At 36.6% G+C, this 20,616-nt stretch overlaps 1 protein-coding gene across 1 annotated transcript; it reads left to right on the top strand.

The window, feature by feature from the left end:
• The first annotated feature begins 234 nt into the window (after positions 1-234).
• Positions 235-17,155, top strand: LOC134474924 (zinc finger protein 709-like). The gene is made up of 4 exons (XM_063244008.1): positions 235-359; positions 10,684-10,810; positions 11,000-11,060; positions 12,618-17,155. The coding sequence occupies exons 1-4, from the start codon at positions 357-359 to the stop codon at positions 13,687-13,689; spliced, it is 1,263 nt and encodes a 420-aa protein (XP_063100078.1). The 5' UTR covers positions 235-356; the 3' UTR covers positions 13,690-17,155.
• Positions 17,156-20,616: the final 3,461 nt, after the last annotated feature.

Below are 20,616 nucleotides of genomic sequence, written 5' to 3'. Positions count from 1 at the left end.
TTTCAGTGCAAATACTCATCAAATGAGCTGAGATCAACATTCCAGAAAACAGCCAGCTCCAGAAGCCTCCACCATGTTTCATTGGGGACCCACAGTTACAGGGTGGATTTTTTTTCTGTCATTATTCTTGGTGGGGAAGGCAGGCAGGAGAGCAGGAGCCAATCAGTGATGAAGAGGCCGGCTGTAAAAACTGTCCAATCAAGCGGGCCAAGGTAGGCGGTCTCTTCCGGTATCATGGCGTCCATTGCAAGGCCAGGGCAAAAAAGGGAGCACTAGATGCTTGCTAGACCACTATTTTTTGCTTCTGTTCTCCGTGGACTGCTTAGAAAGAACCTGGGAGATCTCCAAACTACACAATGGTGATGTTATGGGATGGGAGCAGTGAAATGGGATGGAATCCGTTTGAGACTAGTTAGAAGTGGTGAGAAGGGGCTGGGGGTTTAGCTCAGCGGCATAAGTGCCTGCCTTAAAAGCAGGCAGTCATGAGTTTGATCTCCCCTACCAAAAAAAAGGAAAAAGAACAACAACAACAACAAAAAGAAGTGGTGAGAAGCAGCTGTGCTGTCTAGAGCCTGTGTGCTTAGCCTCAGATCCTGAGGTCCTCTAGTGCTAGCAGTGAGTCATCCTCTGTCCCTTTTACCTCTCGCTGGTGCCAGGACAGTTCTGGGTCCCTAGAACACTGTTGCCACTGTGATACCACCAGGCCACAATGCCATTTTTGAAATCGCCTGCTGCCCTTGTTCCTCCAACAGTCTGGGCCCAGGAAAGGGCATGAGGAGACCCTGATTCCAATGTGGTTTCAAGCTGGGTGCAGGTGTAATAAGCTAGGTCTCTGCCCTCATTTCTGTCAGCAACAAATCTGGAAGCCAGAAGTTTATAAATGTCTGTGATGCAGGACCTCATAGCCACAACTGCTCTCCTTAAACTTATGCAGTTATGTATTTTGTGATCGCCTAAATTTATACTATGTTCTCATATTTCCATGCACATGAAAGGTGGAGGTAAAGGTTCTGAGAATTCAAAGATGTGTAGTGATGTGCCTCAGTGGAGGAAGGCTTCCCAAACACCGGATAAACTGCTGTGTATTATACAGAACAATGCAAAGAATTTCTGAACATACTTTATGTGACACATGTGCTCATAGATGATGTTTGGGAGAACATCCATAGAGGTTTAAATTTTGAGAAAAAGGAAGCAGATATAAATGTGTCATCAAGGGCAGGGTAAAGTGTGTTTGCTAAGGACAAATTCCAGAAAGGGCTGCCTGTTAAATTCTCTTTGAAAAATGCCTAAATTTAGTCATTTGCATGAACTTATACACATTATATTCTTCTGAATGGAAAGGAATATGGGTGTCATCTCTGAATTAAGAGGTGATTTAATAGCTTGGATGATCATATACATTGTTTAAATATGGAAATGCTCTGAATGGACTTTGCTAAGTGGTATAAAGGAGATGTCATAAATTGAAATTGTGTAGGGATATCAATAGCTTAGTCGTGAATGGTTATCTGCTTAGGGTGGATCAGACGAGCATGGAAAGGATGTGGAAGTGACTGGCAGGATGCAGTTTGTCAATAGCAGGACATACAACAGAGAGGGTCTTCCCTGAAAGTCAGGTAGTTCTTAGGGTAAGCATGAAGTTAAAGTTGGCTTCTGATTTCTTCCTTGAGGTGAATAACACCAGTTCTGGTAAGAATCAGTATTCCACATCCTTGTCAACCCATGAATTCTGTGTTCTTCACTTGAAATCTAATTTTGATTATCTCTAATTATGACCCAGTGTCATGAAGGTGAAATTTGAATTTTTTTTGTAACAGGGATCGAATTCATGATCTCAAGCTTGCTAGGTAGGTGTTCATGCTGCTGAGCTAAATACCCAGCTCTGAAAGTATTTTCTGTATACTATGTATGATATCAACACTGTTCCTCAGAAAATGTTGAATATTGTGGAATTTTTCTATACTGTATGGATATAATTTTTAAAGCAAACCAAAGGTGTCGTATGCAGTCACTTTTCAAGTTTCACATTGTCTGTGGGGTGTCTCAGTCAGGGTTTCTCTATTTCAGACAGCTCTGTAACTTAGGCTAGCCCCAAATTCAAGGAAGTTCTCCTGCATCAGCCTCCCAAGATATATTTCTTGTATCTGAATGGAGAGTGATCACTTGGTGACACTGAGCTCTAATTTGAAACTTGTACCTGGTTTCATTGTTTATACATTTTTTACATACAGCAGTTTTCCATGAACATTTGAGTTATTAATTATGTATCATATTTGATGTTATTTATGTTTTGTTCTATGAAACCAAATTTAAATATCAAAATGCTGCTTAAGTATATTAAGAACAAAGGACTCAGTGGCCTAAATGAGATTTGAAGAGATATCATTGTTAGTATATCAAAGTGATTCATGAGATATTTGTCTGCCTCTGTGCTTTATGGATGCTGGTCCTGCAGGCTCTCACTATGAGCTCTGCTTTAGAGACAGTGCACAGGGACTCTTGCAGTGACTCAGCATAAGAATGAGTGCTCCTATTTGGCTGTTACATTAGCTGTGAGTTGCAATATAGCATCAAATTTGGTGTCTCAAATAATGTGTATATACCAAAAATTAATCCCCAAGATGTGGAATTAAGATTGAAGAAATCAGTCTCCATTCAGCTGTTTTGTTTGATTTTATTTGTTTAGTTTAGTTTTGTTTTATTGAGACAAGTTTTCTCTATGTATATCAGCTAGATTTGAACCCTATATGGAGAACAGAATTGCCCTAACTTCAAAGCAGCACTCCTGCCTCAGCCTCTTGAGTGTTCAGATTATAGATATGTGTGTTTTTACCCTAGAAAATATTGAGACTTGTAACTTAGCTGTGTTGTAGCTTGGCATAATAGATGCCATCTTGAGCTTTGAATTTAACTAGTGCCCTGTATTTCACCAAGAAAAATGGAAAATTACTCAGTGTTGAAGTCCCAGGAGAAAAGCAAAATGAGCTGTACCCAAAGAAAAAAATTAACCTGCTCAACAAAAGAAGCAGAATACAGTTGTCATCCAACCATTATTATAAGATTCTATCTAAATGATTTCCAACACGATCTTTTTGTGATTCTATCTTTTAAAACATCTGTAACTTTCCAGTTCAGAGCCTCTTGTTTAGATCCTGATATGGGGGTGGGGGTTCTGTATACAGGTTGTCTAGAGACCAGCTACGAAATTCCACATTTCTCAATTGGGTTCCTATATTGGCTTCCTATATTTTTGTTCACAAACTCACCTCAAGCTGCAGAAACCTTTACTGACACAAGCACACCTCAGGATTAAATGACAGTGCCACTGAAATGAAAGAATAATTGTGAAAAAGAAAGGAGAAAAAAGACAAACACCATGTGCTATAATGCCCACCTATTTTCCAAACAACGAAGAAGCTGAAACAGGAGAATGGGCCTGTATTCAATGACAGCCTAACCTGCATAGTGAGTGCAAGGCTGTCCAGAACTCCAAAGTGAGACTATGTATTTAAATCAAAAACTAAAATGAAAAAAAAAACAAAGTAGACAGAAAGACTATTGAAAACAAACAAAAATAGAGCTGAGTGAAATTTGACTTATGTAAAATGGGAATTATTGAATGATGCTGGCAGAGGAAAGAAGGCCAGGTAGTGGCATGCAGTGGCATTCAGGAGGCAGTGACAAAAACAGGCTTAAGAATGGCACCTATTTTGCTACAGCACAGCAGTGACCTCCTTCCTCCAATACTTTTACATTTTACTAGAATGAGGATTTCTAAAAGCTCATGGAAATGTTAAACTCAGGGCAAACAAACAGCTTGAAATTCAGGCTTTGGAACAATGCCTTTAGCAGACATTTCATATTTAAATTGAGATAATAGAAATATAATCCTGCCCTGCTTGATATCAAATGCACCCTTTAATGGCTGACAACATTGAGAAATGAAGTCACAAACCAAAAAAGTTCAAAAATTGTCTTAGAAAAAAAGAGAGAATAGCTCTGAATTTTCAGCAGTTGTCTTCAGTGTTTTGGCCACAGTCATATTGTCAGGGATCATTTAAACAGGATAGTCACAATGTGGGCAAACTGTGGGTCTCAAACTACAATCAATCTATAAGCTTATAGGTGCTTAACTAATATTATTCATCAGGGGAACAAGTTAGCCAGAAAAGGTATGTGGAAAGAGCCAAGGCATTTTGTGGGAACAATAGTCCAGTTGTTCTGGTCATTGAGTATGGTAATTGATGCCTATCTGCACTTCCTGGAGGAGGTGGTGGTAACTGTAGTACATTTCAAGCTGTTGTTTTTCTATTCAGGAGCATGTAGACATGGTCACAGCATCTTCACCTTCAAGTCTGGCTTTCTTCAGCTGTGCCTGTAGCAGTGATTGTTGTATTTATTTTTTTTGCATTGACTCTTTGAGGTTCCTGTTCCTCTCGGATTGTATATCAACTTCTGTCTACATTGAAAAGCTTTGCTAAAATCACAGTACTATTTGAATGAATAAAGTGAATTATTCATTAATACACTCCAGGGATTTAGCTCAGCAGACAGAAACGCCTGCCTTGATAGTGGTAGATTGTAACTTTGATCCCTAGCACCTAAAAATAACAGTAATTCAAACTGCAAGGAAAGAAAATAATTGCATTTGTTAAAATGTAGGTTTACAAAATTTATACTAAATATGTCAGTGGCAAATTAAACATTGTTGATAGTCATATTTAGTATCTAAAGTTGTTTGGGCGGGGGATTGAGCTCAGTGATACAAGAAGCTGCCTGGAGAGCACAAGGTCATGAGTTCAATCCCTCATACAGAAAAAAAAAATCACAGTTGTCATTGATGCAGTGCTATGAGCACATTTATTGAAACTGATACTTGGTATTTAATAGGCTCAATGTTTCTTTTGTGATCTATGAAATACCTGCAGATAACATGGCAACTACAGTGAATGATATTCTGTCCCCTATAGGATTGCTATTTTCTGAGTTGTTTTTATTTTTTGTTTTCCCAAAAACTTGAAAATTGAAAATGTTGGCTGATGCTAGCTAGAAACACTGTGATAATCATTTTTTCAATTTAATGATATATTTCCCTATATCCATTAAGAACATTTTATTTGCTACAATTGCTCCAAGTCAAATTGATAAACAATTCTTAAAGTTACAGGCAGCTGAGTTAGTTAGAAATACAGGCAGCCATACTGTGATAAAGTGGAATGAAATTCCTGACCTTCTATGTCTGGTATGAGCTTGTGTTCTCTAAAACACAAGAATGAATTTTAGGAACAACAGAGTTGAAGAGCAGAATATATTTATTGAGAGAAAGAAAGTGATAATATTTTGCTCTAAATAGGATATTTTGGAAGTCGAGGTGGAACCAGGGGACTTTTACCTTGAAGTGACTTTCCTTTTCCCTATTCAAGCTACCTATGGCAAGGAAGGAATCTCAATCTGCTACTTGCATATCAGCAATGACAACTTTAACCACCAACCAAGTCAAAAACTACTTGTATGCCACCCACATTTTTCCAGAAGAAAAAGCCAGACCTCCAGTGGTCATGGGGTTCTCTCCATATTCTTAGAATAAAGGCCATTTTGACTTTATATTATCTTCTTGATTACACCAAAAATCCTATCAGAAAGCTTCTGTCTGGGAGAAACAGGAGGGGTTCAGAGCTGGTAGCAAAGGACTCTGTCTTTTCTAGGAATTTTATAGAATAAAATTGTATGGTGAGATAGGTTTAAAATGGATTAGATTACTGAAGTTACTGAGGAGATAAATTAGCACAGTAGAGAAGCAGAATATAAGAAATGTAAAAATGGCCTTTTACTTAAAGAATGTGGAGAGGAGCCCACAGCCCCTAAGTGTTTGGCTTTTTTTTTTCCAACTGACTATGGGGTTATGGGGTATATGTGGATTTTGACTGGATGTGGTGCCTGAGGGGAGATTGATGTCATGCAGTAGCTGATGGGACTTTTCATTAGGCCCCAGGGAAAGAAAGAGGAAGTTGTAATTAAGAGGAATAGAGGAAGTGGCCATATGAGTAAGCATCCCTGATTTCACCTTCTTCCACTTTGAACTACCACCATGAGATCCTGCAATTGTTTCTAGGGTAAAACACTTTGAAGTACATCCTTTGATTGGAATGAAGAAATCAAAATTAAGAATGTACTTATTGAGAGAAAGAAAGCTGCCTGAGAGAGAGAAGGGGTCCTGAGCAGGTTGCTAAACACTGTCCTTTCTAGGGACCTTTATAGAATAAAATCATGTGGTGAAGTGAGTTTAAGGTGGGGAAAACTAGGAACTCACAATGCAGATGGGCATAAGATGGGTCAGAGCTATGGTAGCCAATAGGATTATTAAGTTCATATAAAGCTGATTAAATTGGGAACAAGGGGGGAAGGGAGTCACATAGAAAGCAGACATTCTTAGGCAGCTGTGACTCTTCCTTTAGCGGTTTGGCAGGGTGACTTCTGAGTTCCTCAGTATGACAGGAACTATTCAGAATGTCAGTCATTAGGATAAGGATATATTTCTTTCAATGGTGACTCCTAACTTCCTCAGAGTGCAAGGGAACTATTTAGAATATCTATCCTTAGAATATGGATGAATTTGTTTATCATTGTCTTGAGCCTTGGCCCATAGCATGAGGTGTCAGTCTTCCCCATAGTTGCAAGTTATCTGGTTTCCTGCATTAGCTCCTTGGAGGACCTAACCTTGGTTCATGTCAAGAGTATTTAAGTAACTCAGTTGCCTGTAACAGTACTTTTTTGAAAATTGATTAGAGATGTCTTGTGCTCTGGGTGAATGATCTGGGGATGACAATGTGCAATGTATATACCAGTGTTGCCCTCTGATTGACATGTTTTGAAATTCAATTTTAGTTGATGTGCTCTTTTTTCCTTGAAATAAAATGGATTTGAAAATTAAAAGCCTGAGGTAAAGCTCTTCAGTACAAACACTCCTCTGTCTAACTCAGTTCACCACTGTAGAAGAATGGCAGCTCCAGAAGTCTCTGCACTACAGTCTATCATTTGGGATTCTCTCTTGCAGGAAGGGGTTCCTTTCCCTGTATATTGTTGACTCAGAAGGAAGGCAGTAGAGCAGGAGTCAATCAGTGATGAAGGGGCAGGCTATATGAACTGTCCAATCAGGAGGGGCATTGCTGGCTGTGACTTCTGTCTCTTCCAGTGTCTCAGGATGATTTATCTGTTCTGAGTATAATACTGGTACCAAAATGCTTGCTGGATCTCATTTAGTACTTTGATGTCCTGTGGCCTGATTAGCAAAGATCCTGAGAGATCCTGGAACCATGGAATAGTGAGGTTGTGGATGGGAGCCCAGAAGTAGGGTGGATTGTGTGAAACCAGTTACAAGTATTTAGGAGTAGTTCCAGTGTCTGGAGCCCCAGGTATTTACTTAGCTTCAGCTCCTGAGGTCCTCCAGCATTGACCATGGGTCATTCACTGTTTCTTTTGCCTCTTGCTGTTGGTAAGGGTGATTTGGTGTCCCCAGAACCCTGGCTTCACTATGACAGCAGTAGACTCAAGTATCATCTTTGAAATTCATTGCTAGCCTGGTAACTCCACAATCTTAGGCACTGGAAGGAGCTTGGGAAGACCCTGACTATGATGCTTTTTGTAGTTTGTAGAGCAGTAATGAGCTAGGTCTCTGCTCCCTTTCCTCAGAGTAGCAGATCTAGAATGTCCGGAGTTTATTAATGTCTGTAATGCAGGGCCTCATAGCCACAATGGCTCAACTTAAACTTGGGCTTTTTTGGATTTATAGTGATCTCCTAAATTTATAGTATGTTCTCCTATTTCCATCCACATGACAGGTAGTGAAAAAGGTCCTGAGAATTCAGAGATATGTAGTAGTGTGCCTCAGTGGAGAAAGGCTTGCCAAACAAGTTGTGAACTCCTGTGTATTATACAGATCAGTGCAAAATAATTTCTGAACATAATTATTTAGGTGGCACCCTTGCTCACACACTAGGTTTGTGAGAACAACCATAAAGTTTTGAAGTCTGAGAAAAATGAAGCAAATATGAAAGTGTTATCAAGGACGGGGTAAAAATTTGTGAAGTACAAATTCCAGAAAGGGCTACCGGTTAAATTCTCATCAAAAATGCTGAAATTTAGGCATTTGCATGGACATATACACGTGATTTCCTTCTGAATGGAAAGGAAAAGGTGTGTCATCTCTGAATTAAGAGCTGATTTAGTGGCTTGGAAATGCTCTGCCTTGGAATTTACTAAGTGGTGTAAAGGAGAAGCTCTAAACAGAAATTTTGCAGTGGTATCAATAGTTAGGCATGAAGGGGTTCCTGCTGAGGATGGATCAGGGGAGCGTGGAAAGGATGTGCAAGTGACTGACAGAGTGCATGAAGCCAATAGCAGGACATACAACAGAGAGGGTCTTCACTGACATTCAGGTAGTTCATAGAGTAAGTGTGAAGTTAAAGTTGGGTTCTGATTGCTTCCTTGAGGTGATCAACACCAGCTCTGGCAACAATCAGTATTTCACATCCTTGCCAACCCATGAATTTTCTGTTCCATACTTGAGATCTAATTTGGATTATCTCTATTTATGCCCAAGTGTCATGAAGGTAAAATGTGGATTTTTTTTGTACCAAGGATCGAACACATGACCTATGCTTTCCAGGCAGGCGTTCATGCCACTGAGCTAAATACCCAACTATGAAAGTGTTTTCTTTGTTGTATGGAAGATATCCACATTGTTTTCCAGAAAGTGTTGAATATTGTTGGAATTTTTCCATATTATATGGCTATAATTTTTAAAAACAAACCAAAGGTGTCTTATGCAGTCTCTTTTCAAGTTTTACTTTGTCTGTGGGGTGTCACAGTCAGGATTTCTCTATTTTAGACAGCTCTGTAACTTAGGATAGCCCCAAATTCAAGGAAGAAGTCCTTCACCAGCCTCACAAGATATATTCCTTATATCTAAATTGAAAGTGAACGCTTGGTGAAAGTGAGCTATAAATTACAGATTGGGCCTCGTTCCATTTTACATACTTATTTTTTTAAAAACAGCATTTTCCACTAACATTTGAGTTATTTATGTACCATATTGGATGTTATGTATGTTTTGTTCTATGAAACCAAATTCACGTTTCAAAATGCTGCTGAAGTATATTAAGAACAAAGTACTCACTGGTCTAAATGAGATTTGAAGAGACATTATCAAAGTGATTGATGAGTTTTTTTTTTTTTAATTTTGAAAGTGGTAAAATACAACAGAACAAGGCAGAATAAGGCCAACTAAGATCATACAGTGAAATTGGTACACAACTTCACAACTGGTTACTGCGATAACAATAATGGGTATCACAGTATATTTTATTATCTTTATAATAGTTGTTCTTTCTTTTTTTTTTTTTTTTTTTTTGTCTTTTTCCTTTTTATCGGTACTGGGGATCGAGCCCACGACTGTCTGCTTGCAAGGCAGGTGCTTATGCCACTGAGCTAAATCCTCAGCCCCAATAGTTGTTCTTTCAAACACGTATATCAAAATGAGATGAAATACAGAACATTATAGTACTTATCAAAACAGAATATTGAATAGAGCAATACCATTAATCAGAAAAGAGCAAAACAGTAATAAAAATATTTGCCTTCAAAGAGACAGTAGAAGGAAATCCCCCTTATTTGTTATCATCTGCTTCCCAGGAGTCGCTCAGATTTCTGGTTCCCATTTGCTAACGGGGGGGGGGGGTGACAGGAGGAGAGGGGTAGGGAAGTGGGATGTTTGATTCTAGGCCGTGCATCAGTAGGTTCACTATTGCTTAGTAGGGAGACAGGCCGGTTGTTTGGTTTCACAGCGTCCTAAGTTCCCACGTGGCGTGGATCTCAGGAGCTGCTGCTAGTTCTCCCACTGGAAGGGCCACATTCTGCCAGACTGCCACTTACCAGGCAGAAGTGGTGCTTGCTTGCCTTCCAAGTGTCCTAAATTCCAGCATGGCATGGATCTCAGGAGCTGTTGCTGGTTTGCCCCCTTGATGGTCCACAGTCTGCCACACTGCCACCACTTACCAGGGAAGGGAGGTGCTTGCTTGGCTTCCCAGTTGATTCATGGGATATTTATCTACCTCTGTGCTTTGTGAATGCTGGTCCTGCAGGCTTCTCACTGTGAGCTCTGCATTAGAGACAGTACACAGGGAATTTTGCAGTGACTCAGCACAAGCATCAGTGCTCCTATTTCACTGTTACATTAGCAGTGGGTTGCAATCTATCATCAAATTTGCTGTCTTCAAAAATGTGTATATACACAAAATTAATGACCAAGACATGGATTTAAATTTGAAGAAATCAGTTTTCATTCAGCTGTTTTGTTTGGTTGCATTCAGCTTGTTTGTTTGGTATTTGTTTAGTTTTGCTTTGTTTTATTGAGACAAGCTTTCTATATGTATATCAGCTAGATTTGAACACCCTAGAATTGCCCTGAATTCACTGAAACCATCCTGCCTCATCCTTTTGAGTTCAGGGCCTAGAATTGACCTGAACTCACTGAAACCATCCTGCCTCAGCCTTTTGAGTGCTGGCATTATAGATATATAAAACCACATTTTGCTTTTGATTCAGATTTGTAGGAGAGAATTTAAGATATCCCAAACCTGGTGTCTCAACCTTCGTGTGAGAAATATATGTATGATCCTTTAGGAGGTGGTGACCTTTGAGGATGTGGTCGTGAACTTCAGCAATGAGGAGTGGACTTTGCTGAGTCCATCCCAAAAGAACCTCTACAGAGACGTGATGGGCGAAACCTTTAGGAACATGACTGCAATAGGTAATGACAAAATACTTTTGTCACTCATGCTGTCAGAATGTTGTATGTCGCTGTTTCATTAAAAACAATGTGAAAATATTTTTAAAAATAGCTCAGACCTGGACACAGTATATCATAACTCTAAACAAAATCTATTAATTTGTATGTATTGTTTTAATGAGCACTGGTATTTCTATGTCTACAATTCAGGAGCACTTGGGGATATCCAGGAAGCTGAAAAAGAATGCAAAATTTACTGGAGATACTTAAGGTAATTCACACTCATAAGGAGAAGGAATGTTCCTGAGTAATTAGTGAGTCAGCAAAAAAATACCGCCAAAGAAATGAGGCACCATTCAATTTATTGTCAGTAATATTCTCCAAAGACGTATAAGCTAGGGTATGTATAATGAGTGGATTAAATCAAGAAAATGTATGACATTTGATTATAGATGTGTATGAAAGGCATACACTTTGAGTTATGACATTCTCTCTTCAGTTTTTCTACCCATATATACATGTGACTACAACACATTCATCATCTAAAAGTTGCTTAGATTGCAATAGAACTTGAAATAAAATGGAGTTCTTGTGTTTCCAAGCCATGCTCTAAAGAATCAGCCATTCTGACTAAAATTCTTAGAAGGCTGGTAGAATGTTAAGTGCGCTCATTCTGAATATCAGTGTGCACTTGTCTCTAGAAAGTGATCCCCTCATACTTGTCGTGGATATATTTTTAAAAATTCAAAATGCACATAAAATACTGATACATGCTTACTCATGCACAAAGCAGATCAAGTTATAATAGATCAGGTCTTGAAGAAGCTTAGCTATCTATCACTGGATTTGTGGAGAAGGAAAACATTAATACACTCTTTGTGATTGTGCATTCTTGTAAATCCAACACACTAGGAATCAGATTTTGCAGAATTGCAAATTCAAGTTCAAACTTCAAAGCTTAATGATCAGTGAAAATCTCTTAAAACAGATTTAAAAAGCTATAGATTTTATGCTAATAGCTGTTGTTCATTCCCAGCATGGAAAAGAAAAATATGTGTTATATAATGTCAAAAAATAAAGAATATAACATCATTTGCCATAAGAAATAGGTGGTTCTTTCTCCCATCAATTCGGTGAAATAGCTCAGCTATAAAACCTAAAAGTTCACAGGGTTTTTCTTAGATGAGAAACCAAAATATATTTGTGGAATGAAATGAAAGAGTTAATAGAGAAAAGTAAGACTGACTATATGGAAAAGGGAACTACAGGTTAAGGACAGAAGGGAGATTGTGATGGGGAAACATATCATAATGATCTGTATATGATACACATATGTACCCATGCCCAAAGTGAAGCTAAAGATTCTGCATTTCAAAAGGTACCAAATTTTAAGATTTCCAAGTGTGTACCAGTCTTTTGGGAATGGTTGTTTTCAACATGTCTTACAAGGCCATCTGTTACTTCATGGTCAGAGTTTCTTAGCAGGCATTAAAAACAGAACTTGACATTAATGCAGTCACTAAACTGAGACCCATTTCACTGTGAATGTTTCTTTTTTGTTGTTTAATGTAAGGAAAGACTAAAAAAAACCAAAATAAGTAGAAATGATACCACTTTCGAAGTGAAAATAGACAGTAAGAAATCTAAAGACAGTGATTACATATGCTGCTCATAGAAATAGTTAATGAAATACAAAAGTGAAACATATGATGTGGGGATTCAAACAGCAAGACTGCAAACATTTTTGTTCATATCTCCAATAAAAACTTAGTAATATGGTTATGAATCCGATATGTGATTTTTTTTTGTTGTTGTTGTTTTTTTACAGAAATGACAAGCTAGGGAAATCCTATGGACATACATCTTGGAATCAGTGTAAAGAAGTATTCCCTTGTACTGCAGAAGGTAATGTGAATGTGAAAGAAGCAGAAACACACCACAAATTTCAGATCCATGAAAAATATTCCAGTGGAGAGAAATCCTATGTATGTCAGCAATGTGGAAAAGGTTTCACCAAATCTGGACATTGTAAGCAACATGAAAGATTTCACGCTGGAGTGAAACCATATGTATGCAAGAAATGTGGGAAAGCTTTTAACACATGGGCAAATTGTAAAATACATGAAAGAATTCACACTGGAGAGAAACCCTATGTATGTAAACAATGTGGGAAAGCTTTTAACACACGGGCAAACTGTAAAATACATGAAAGAATTCACACGGGAGAGAAACCCTATATATGTAAGCAATGTGGGAGAGGTTTTACCCAACATGGAGCTTGTAAGCAACATGAAAGAATTCACACTGGTGAGAAACCATATGTATGTAAGCAATGTGGGAAAGCTTTTACCCGACATGGACTTTGTAAGCAACATGAAAGAATTCACACTGGAGAGAAACCATATGTATGTAAGCAATGTGGGAAAGCTTTTAACACATGGGGAATTTTTAAGAAACATGAAAGAATTCACACTGGAGAGAAACCCTATGTATGTAAGGAATGTGGGAAAGCTTTTACCCGACATGGAAATTGTAAGCAACATGAAAGAATTCACACTGGAGAGAAACCATATGTATGTGAGCAATGTGGGAAAGCTTTTAACACACGTGCATATTGTAAGGTTCATGAAAGAATTCACACTGGAGAGAAACCATATGTATGTAAGCAATGTGGGAAAGCTTTTAACACATGGGCAAATTGTAAAATACATGAAAGAATTCACACTGGAGAGAAACCCTATGTATGTAAGCAATGTGGGAAAGCTTTTAACACACGGGGAGATTTTAAGAAACATGAAAGAATTCACACTGGAGAGAAACCCTATATATGTAAGCAATGTGGGAAAGCTTTTACCCAACCTGGACATTGTAAGCAACATGAAAGTTCACACTCAAGATAGAACCAGTGTATACAAGCATCATGAGAATATTTGAGCAAAAGTACATATTGCATAATGCATGAAAAACTTCACCCTGGGCAGAAAACTTATATATGTAAGGAATGTGGGAAAGGCTTCAGCAGAAATGCTCTTTGTCCAATACATGAAAAAATTTAAAATGTTGAGAAACCCTGTTTATGTCAAGAATGTGGGAAAGCTTTCACCACACATGGATTTTGTAAAATATATCAGTGACTCCACTATGAATATAATAATGTGGCAAAGCTTTTACCACATACAGTCATTGCAAAACATATGAAAGAATTCACACTAGGAAGAACCACTGGCTACGTAAGCAAGTGGAGACACTTTCATCAGCCAGATTATAAGTAAAATATGTGAAGAAGCTCACACAAGAGATAAATCCTATGTGTTATGGGAATACGCTCAGCACACATGATCATTGTTACATATCTGAAAGAACTCACTGGATCCTATGTGCATGAACAATGTGAGAAATATGGCAATCCATGTTTGTTGTTAAATATATAGAAAAATCAGCACTCTTCAGACAGTTTAAATGTGTTTACTTTAAAAATTCCAAGTAGACCTGAAGAAATAATCAATACAGAAGTTTGATGTCAATATTTCTTCACAAATTTTCCAGAAATGACAAATCTGAAGTGGAGCTCTACTCAAGTACATATTTTGTATGGTTTTCAGTTAATCAGTTATACCTCTTTAGATTTTTAAAGTATCTTTGTGCTTCAACATGGCATCTTGTAACTAAAAATGGTAAACTGAAATGGTAAACTTTTCACTTTCAAGTATGGATAGTGTCTATGTACTTAATATTTTGTCTTTAAACCTTAATTTTTATATTTTTGGTGAATTATTTTTATTTAAAGAAAAAAACCAAAAAGTGTAGAAATAATACAGAAGTCTGAAAAATAAACAATAAGAAATCACTAGTTGATTGGTTACATATTGTCATCTTAGAATTAACTGTTCAAGTTACAAAATTAAAGCATACAAAGTGATATTCAAATAATGACATTGCAAACAGTTCACCTCAGTGATCCAACAAAAACTTATTAATATGCTTATATGTTCTACAAACTTGTTTTTTGTCTTAAAGACGGTAAGATTAAACATGACAAAACAGAACAGTTCATAAGGAAACAAGTTAAGGAAACACAGGTTTCAAAGCAAGTCCACTGAGATGTTAATTTTCTATCTTATTGTCTCTAGTTTTCTTCAAAATAGTTGTTTGCAGCTTCACAAGCATTGAATATATACTGAACATTATAGAGCTAATCAAATAATTACAGGATAATGCAGGCTTTTTTGATCTTCAAGACTGATTTTGGAGAAGTGGATAATGATTACCATAATGTGTCTCATTCTTTTCACAGTAGACATCTTTATTTTTATGTATGCTGAAATGGAACATAAGAGACTAAACTAATATCACTCTGAACAGTGAATAATAGTATCCTGAGAAGGAGAAAGGTGAGGAACTGCATAAAAAAAGAAGGCAGAGCACATTGTTAAAAATGTATCAAGATTTAAAAGCTACAGTAGTTCTGTTGCTCTGTTTATTTTGATTATATTTTGTTCTGGTCTGCCTACTCATATTAGATTTGAGGGCACAGAGAGATAACCCAAAAATGGCAGGTTATACCATGATGGTAATTGTCCTTAATTTCCTATTAACTAAAACTGAAATCCTGTATTACTAACATTGTCTTACTATGACTGAACTTATTTTAAGCTGGTTTGTTTGAACATTATTTGGCCTTGACTGATTTTATTCACATTTGGTATGATTGCTGGTATCAAGTCCAAGAGTAGAGGCAACTACTCTGAAGATGATAAGATGTGAAAGATATATATTGGGGGGCTGGGGATTTAGCTCAGTGGCTTAAGCCCCTGCCTGGCAAGTGTGAGGTCATCAGTTTGATCCCCAGTACCAAAAAATAAATAAATAAAAGATATAAATTCCAGGTTTAATTTTTTTTATTTAAGGAGAAAAAAAGAACATAAAAAAGCAAAGCAGTAAAAGGGTACAAATAATACAAAATTTCAATTAAAAATACAGTAAGAAATCACTAGTTAATAGGTTACATATTGTCTTCTTAGAAACAGTTGTCAAAATTATAAAATTAAAGCATATAAAGTGAACATTCCTACAGCGAGATTGCAAACAGGTCCGTTCAATGATCCAACAAAGCTCAGTAATATGGTTTTCCTTCCTACACACTCAAACAGGCACCTACTTCCCTTAGACCACCTTCCTTTCCTCTCTTCTTCACAATAACAATTACACTTTTGGGTTTTTTTTTTACTCCCATAGTTCTTATTACTTTTTTTTTTGAAGAGAATAAAACCTCAAGTGAGTTAACAAAACAGAGTTGGTTAGAACATAAGGATGGGCATTCTACTTGATGCAAAAATAGAATATCAGGTGATCAAAAATGGTTTCCACTGTGCCTCTTGGTATTTTTAAAAAGAGTTCCCTATATCATCAAGTATAATAGAATTGATCAAAACAGTACAGAACAAGACCAATAAAATCTACACTGGAGACCTTACAGAATTTCAAAAGAAGATAATAGTCAAACCATAATGGGCATCATAGTAAATCTTATTGCTTACAAAGTGGTTGCCTATACCCTCAAACTTGATACTATCAAACAAAATAGAATATAGTAAAATCAGGCAGAACAAGATGGGGAGAGCAATACTGGGGTTAAAATCAGGTTAATAGGAAAATAAAAAAGTTACTATTATAAATCCCACTATTTTTTAATTTAGCTTTCCTTTAATTGAAAAAAAGTAGAATTTTTTTTTAAAAAAGGTGGAGATCGAGATAAAAGAGACATTGTAATAGAACAACACAGGTCAGAACTGAACAATTAAAGCATCATTTGGTTTCACCACCAGGTAATCTAATATAATATTAGTCACCATAGTGCCTCTTTCCTTGATTTATTTAAGTATAACTTTGTATACTATATAAAGAATCAATCACATACTATACTATAGAAGATACTATACTATAGAAGAATCATTCGTATACTATACTATAGATATAATCAATCACATCAAGACAGTGTGAAGCCATTCAACACAGTGAAAGAATTACAGGGTATTTAGAGCCAGTTAACAGAAAATGAACAACAATTTCTATATTATCTCTTTGCCTGTAAAAAATTTTTTATACTATCACAGTAAAATATATTAAGATACAACATCTTAAATCCAGTGGAAACATGTACAACAACTTGATGGGAGTTCCAAAGGAGATGATATTAAATCAGCACTAGCTTTTATGATGTGTTATTTTCTTCAGAACAGCTATTTTTTGTACTAACATCAAAAAACCCAGGGTAAAAACATTGCACTTAATGAGTGAAAACATTATATGGATTTAAACCAATATGATTGGGTATCATGATTACCACATACTTCTATGTATTATCATTTCTTATACTAGGGAATATATTTGGTATTTATACATGTGAGTTTGATTTATTTCACTTATGAGTATGGTCTCAGTCTGTGTCCATTTATTTATATGTCAATGTGATCATTCTTTATAGCTGAGTAGTTCTCCATTGTATAAAAACACCATAACTTTTTTATCCATTCGTCAGTTGATGGACACTTAGGTTGTTTCCAAGATCTGGCTATTACAAACTGTGCTGCTATAAAAATGGGTGCACATATATCACTGTGGAATGATGCTTTCAGTTCTTCTGTGAATATGCCTAGAAGCAGAATAGCTGGGTCAAAAGGTGCTTCCAGTCCCAGCTTTCTGAGAAATCTCCACACTGAGCTCCACAATGGTTGTACCAGTCTACACTCCCACCAAAAGTGCAGGAGAGTTCCTTTGTCCCAACAGTGTCTCCAACATTTGTTGTTGGTGGTTTTCTTGATCTTGGCCATTCTTTCAGGAGTGAGATGCAATCTCAGTGTGGTTTTAATGTGCATTTCTCTAATGACCATTGATGGTGAACATTTTTTCATGTATTTACTAGTCATTTATATTTCTTCAACTCAAAATTGTTTATTCATCTCAGATGTTCATTTTTGGATTGGGTCTTTGAATTTTGGTGGTCTCCTTTTTTAAAATGCTTTATATGTTTTAGACAGAAGTCCTCTGTCTGAGGGACAGTTCACTAAGATTTTTTCCCAGTTTGTGGGCTTTCTTTTCACTATACTGGAGATTTCATTTGATGTGCAGAAACTTTTTAATAAGAGGTGATCCCAATTATTGATTCTGTGAAGCATTTCCCATGCGGTTTGAGTCCTGTTCATCAATTCTCTACCTACCCCTATGTCTTCAAGGTTTTTACCCAATTTGTCTTCCAATAGATTTAGTGTTTCTGTTTTAATATTTAGATCTTTGATCCATTTAGATTTTATTTTACTACATGGTGATAGGCATGGGTCTAGTTTTAGTTTTAGGCATATGGAGAGCCAGTTTTTCACCACCATTTATTAAAGTGAATGTCATTCTTCCAGTGAACATGTTTGTCTCCCTTATCAAAATAAGGTAGTTGAGTGTGTTTGTAGTGGTGGTTGTATCTTCTCATCTATTCCACTGATCTTCAGCTCTGTTTTGGTTCCAGTACCATGTTGATTTTACTACAGTTGCTTTGTATTATAACTTCAAGTCAGGGATTGTGGTACCTCCTGCCTTGCTTTTGCTGCCTCTAACTGTCTTTGCTATTCTAGGTTTCTTCTCATTCCAGATGAATTTTAGGGGTGAATTCTCAAGTTCTATGAGGTATGTTGATGGTATTTTTATCGGGATTGCATTGCATCTGTATAAAAGTTTTGGGAGAATGGCCATTTTCATAATATTTATTCTTTCTATCCATGAACAAGGGATGTCTTTCCATTTTCTGAGATCATTTTCAATTTCATTTTTCAGTGTGTTATAATTTTCCCTGTATAAGCCTTTCATTTCTTTTGAGAGAGTAATTCCTAAATATTTCATTTTCTTGGTTGCTAGTGTGAAGGGTGTGGCCTCTCTTATTTCTGTCTCTGTGACTTTGTTGTTAATGTATAGGGATGCTATTGATTTTTGAGTATTGATTCTGTATCCAGCTGCCTTACTGAATTTATTTATTATATCTAGGAGTCTTTCAATGGAACTTCGGGGATCTTCTATGTAAAGTATCATGTCATCTGCAAATAATGATAATTTAAATTCTTCTTTTTCTATCTTTACACCTTTTATTTCTCTCTCTTTTCTAATTGCTCTGCCCAGCATTTCCAGTACTATATTAAATAGGAGCTGTGATAAGGGACATCCTTGTCTTGTGCCTGATTTTAAAGTAAATGCCTTCAGATTTTGACCATTTAGTATGGTACTGGCTGTTGTTTTGTCATTGCCAGCCTTAATTATATTGAGTAAGGACAATCTATTCCAATTTTCTTCAAGGTTCTTATCATAAATGAATGTTGGATCTTATCAAAAGCTTTTTCTGCATCTATAGTAATGATCATGTGATTATAACTTTTGGCTCTATTGATATGGTGTATTACATTTATTGATTTACATATATTAAACAATCTCTGCATGCCTAGGATGAATCCCACTTGCACGTGGTGTATGATCTTCATGTTGATTTGGTGCATCCTATTTGCCAATATTTTATTGAGGATTTTTGCATCTTTGTTCATTAGGGAGATTGGTCTGTAGTTCTCTTTTTCAGTTGGGTCCTCCTCCGGTTTTGGTGCTAGAGTAATATTTGCTTCTAGGAACAATTTATGAAGGATTGCTTGCCTTTCCATTTCAATGAAGAGTTTGAGGAGTGTTGACATTAGGTCTTCTTTGTATGTCTTGTAGAATTCTTCAGTGAATCCGTCTGGGTCTGGGCTCTTCTTTGTAGGTAACAATTTTATTACGTTTTCAATTTCATTAATAGAATTTGGGTTATTCAGTAGTTTTTCATCTTCATGACCTAGCTTTGGTACTTCATATGCTTTAGGAATCTGTCTATTTCTTCTGTGTTATAAAACCTTTGAGAGTAGAGGTTTTCAAAATAGGTGTTGATGATCTTCTGTATTTCAACACGGTCTGTAGTAATTTCACATCTTTTATTCCTTATTGCATGTATTTCAACTTTTTCTTTCATATTTTAAATAAGGTTGGCAAGGGGCTTTTCGATTTTATTTATTCTTTCAAAGAACCAGGTCTTTGATTCATTGATTTTTTTGGATTCTTTTTTTAGTCTCTGTTGCATTGATTTCTGCTCTGATTTTTATAATTTCTCCTCTTCTTTTGGCTTTGGGCTTGACTTGATCTTCTTTTTCTAGATGTTTGAGGTATAACATCAGGTTATTTATTTGTATTCGTTCTGTTTTCCTAATGTGGAAAATCGTTCATTAAATTTTCCTCAGAGGACAGCTTTCATTGCATCACACAGATTCTGGTACATTGTATTTGTGTTTCCAGTTGTCTGTAGGTATTGTTTAACTTCTTCTTTAATTTCCTCTGTGACTCACTGATTACTCAAGAGTGTTATTCAGTTTCCATGTGTTTGTGGGATTTTTGCAGTATCTTATCATTAATTTCTAATTTCATAGTGGTATGGTCTGATAGCATGCAAGGGATAATTTCAACCCTTTTGCATTTATTTAAATATGCTCTGTGAATTAACATATTGTCTATTTTAGAGAGTGACCCATGTAATACTGAGAAGAATGTGTATGCTGTTGTTGTTGGGAGGAATACTCTGTATATGTGTTAAGTCCACTTGTTCACAGGTGCGATTCAGTTCTTTTATTTCTTTGTCATTTTCTGTCTGGTTGATCTGTCCATTGGTGTCAATGGTGTGTTAAGATCTCCTGTTAGAATTGTGTTAATGCTAATTTGATTTTTCATTTTTGTTAGTACTAGTTTTATATAACTGGGTGCTCTGGAGTTTGGTG

The sequence above is a fragment of the Cavia porcellus genome, unplaced genomic scaffold (genome assembly GCF_034190915.1).
Source record: "Cavia porcellus strain 051 isolate PalLab524CR breed Dunkin Hartley unplaced genomic scaffold, mCavPor4.1 scaffold_43, whole genome shotgun sequence".
Taxonomy (NCBI): Eukaryota; Metazoa; Chordata; class Mammalia; order Rodentia; family Caviidae; genus Cavia; species Cavia porcellus.
The sequence above is the reverse complement of the archived record's forward strand: the minus strand, read 5'-3'. Positions and strand labels throughout refer to the sequence as shown.

Bases quoted from the DNA above. Each gene is read 5' to 3' on its own strand.
- LOC134474924 (XM_063244008.1), top strand. The intron at 10,811-10,999 runs GTAATGACAAAA...TCTACAATTCAG, and splicing joins TAGGAACATGACTGCAATAG to GAGCACTTGGGGATATCCAG. The intron at 11,061-12,617 runs GTAATTCACACT...GTTTTTTTACAG, and splicing joins ATTTACTGGAGATACTTAAG to AAATGACAAGCTAGGGAAAT.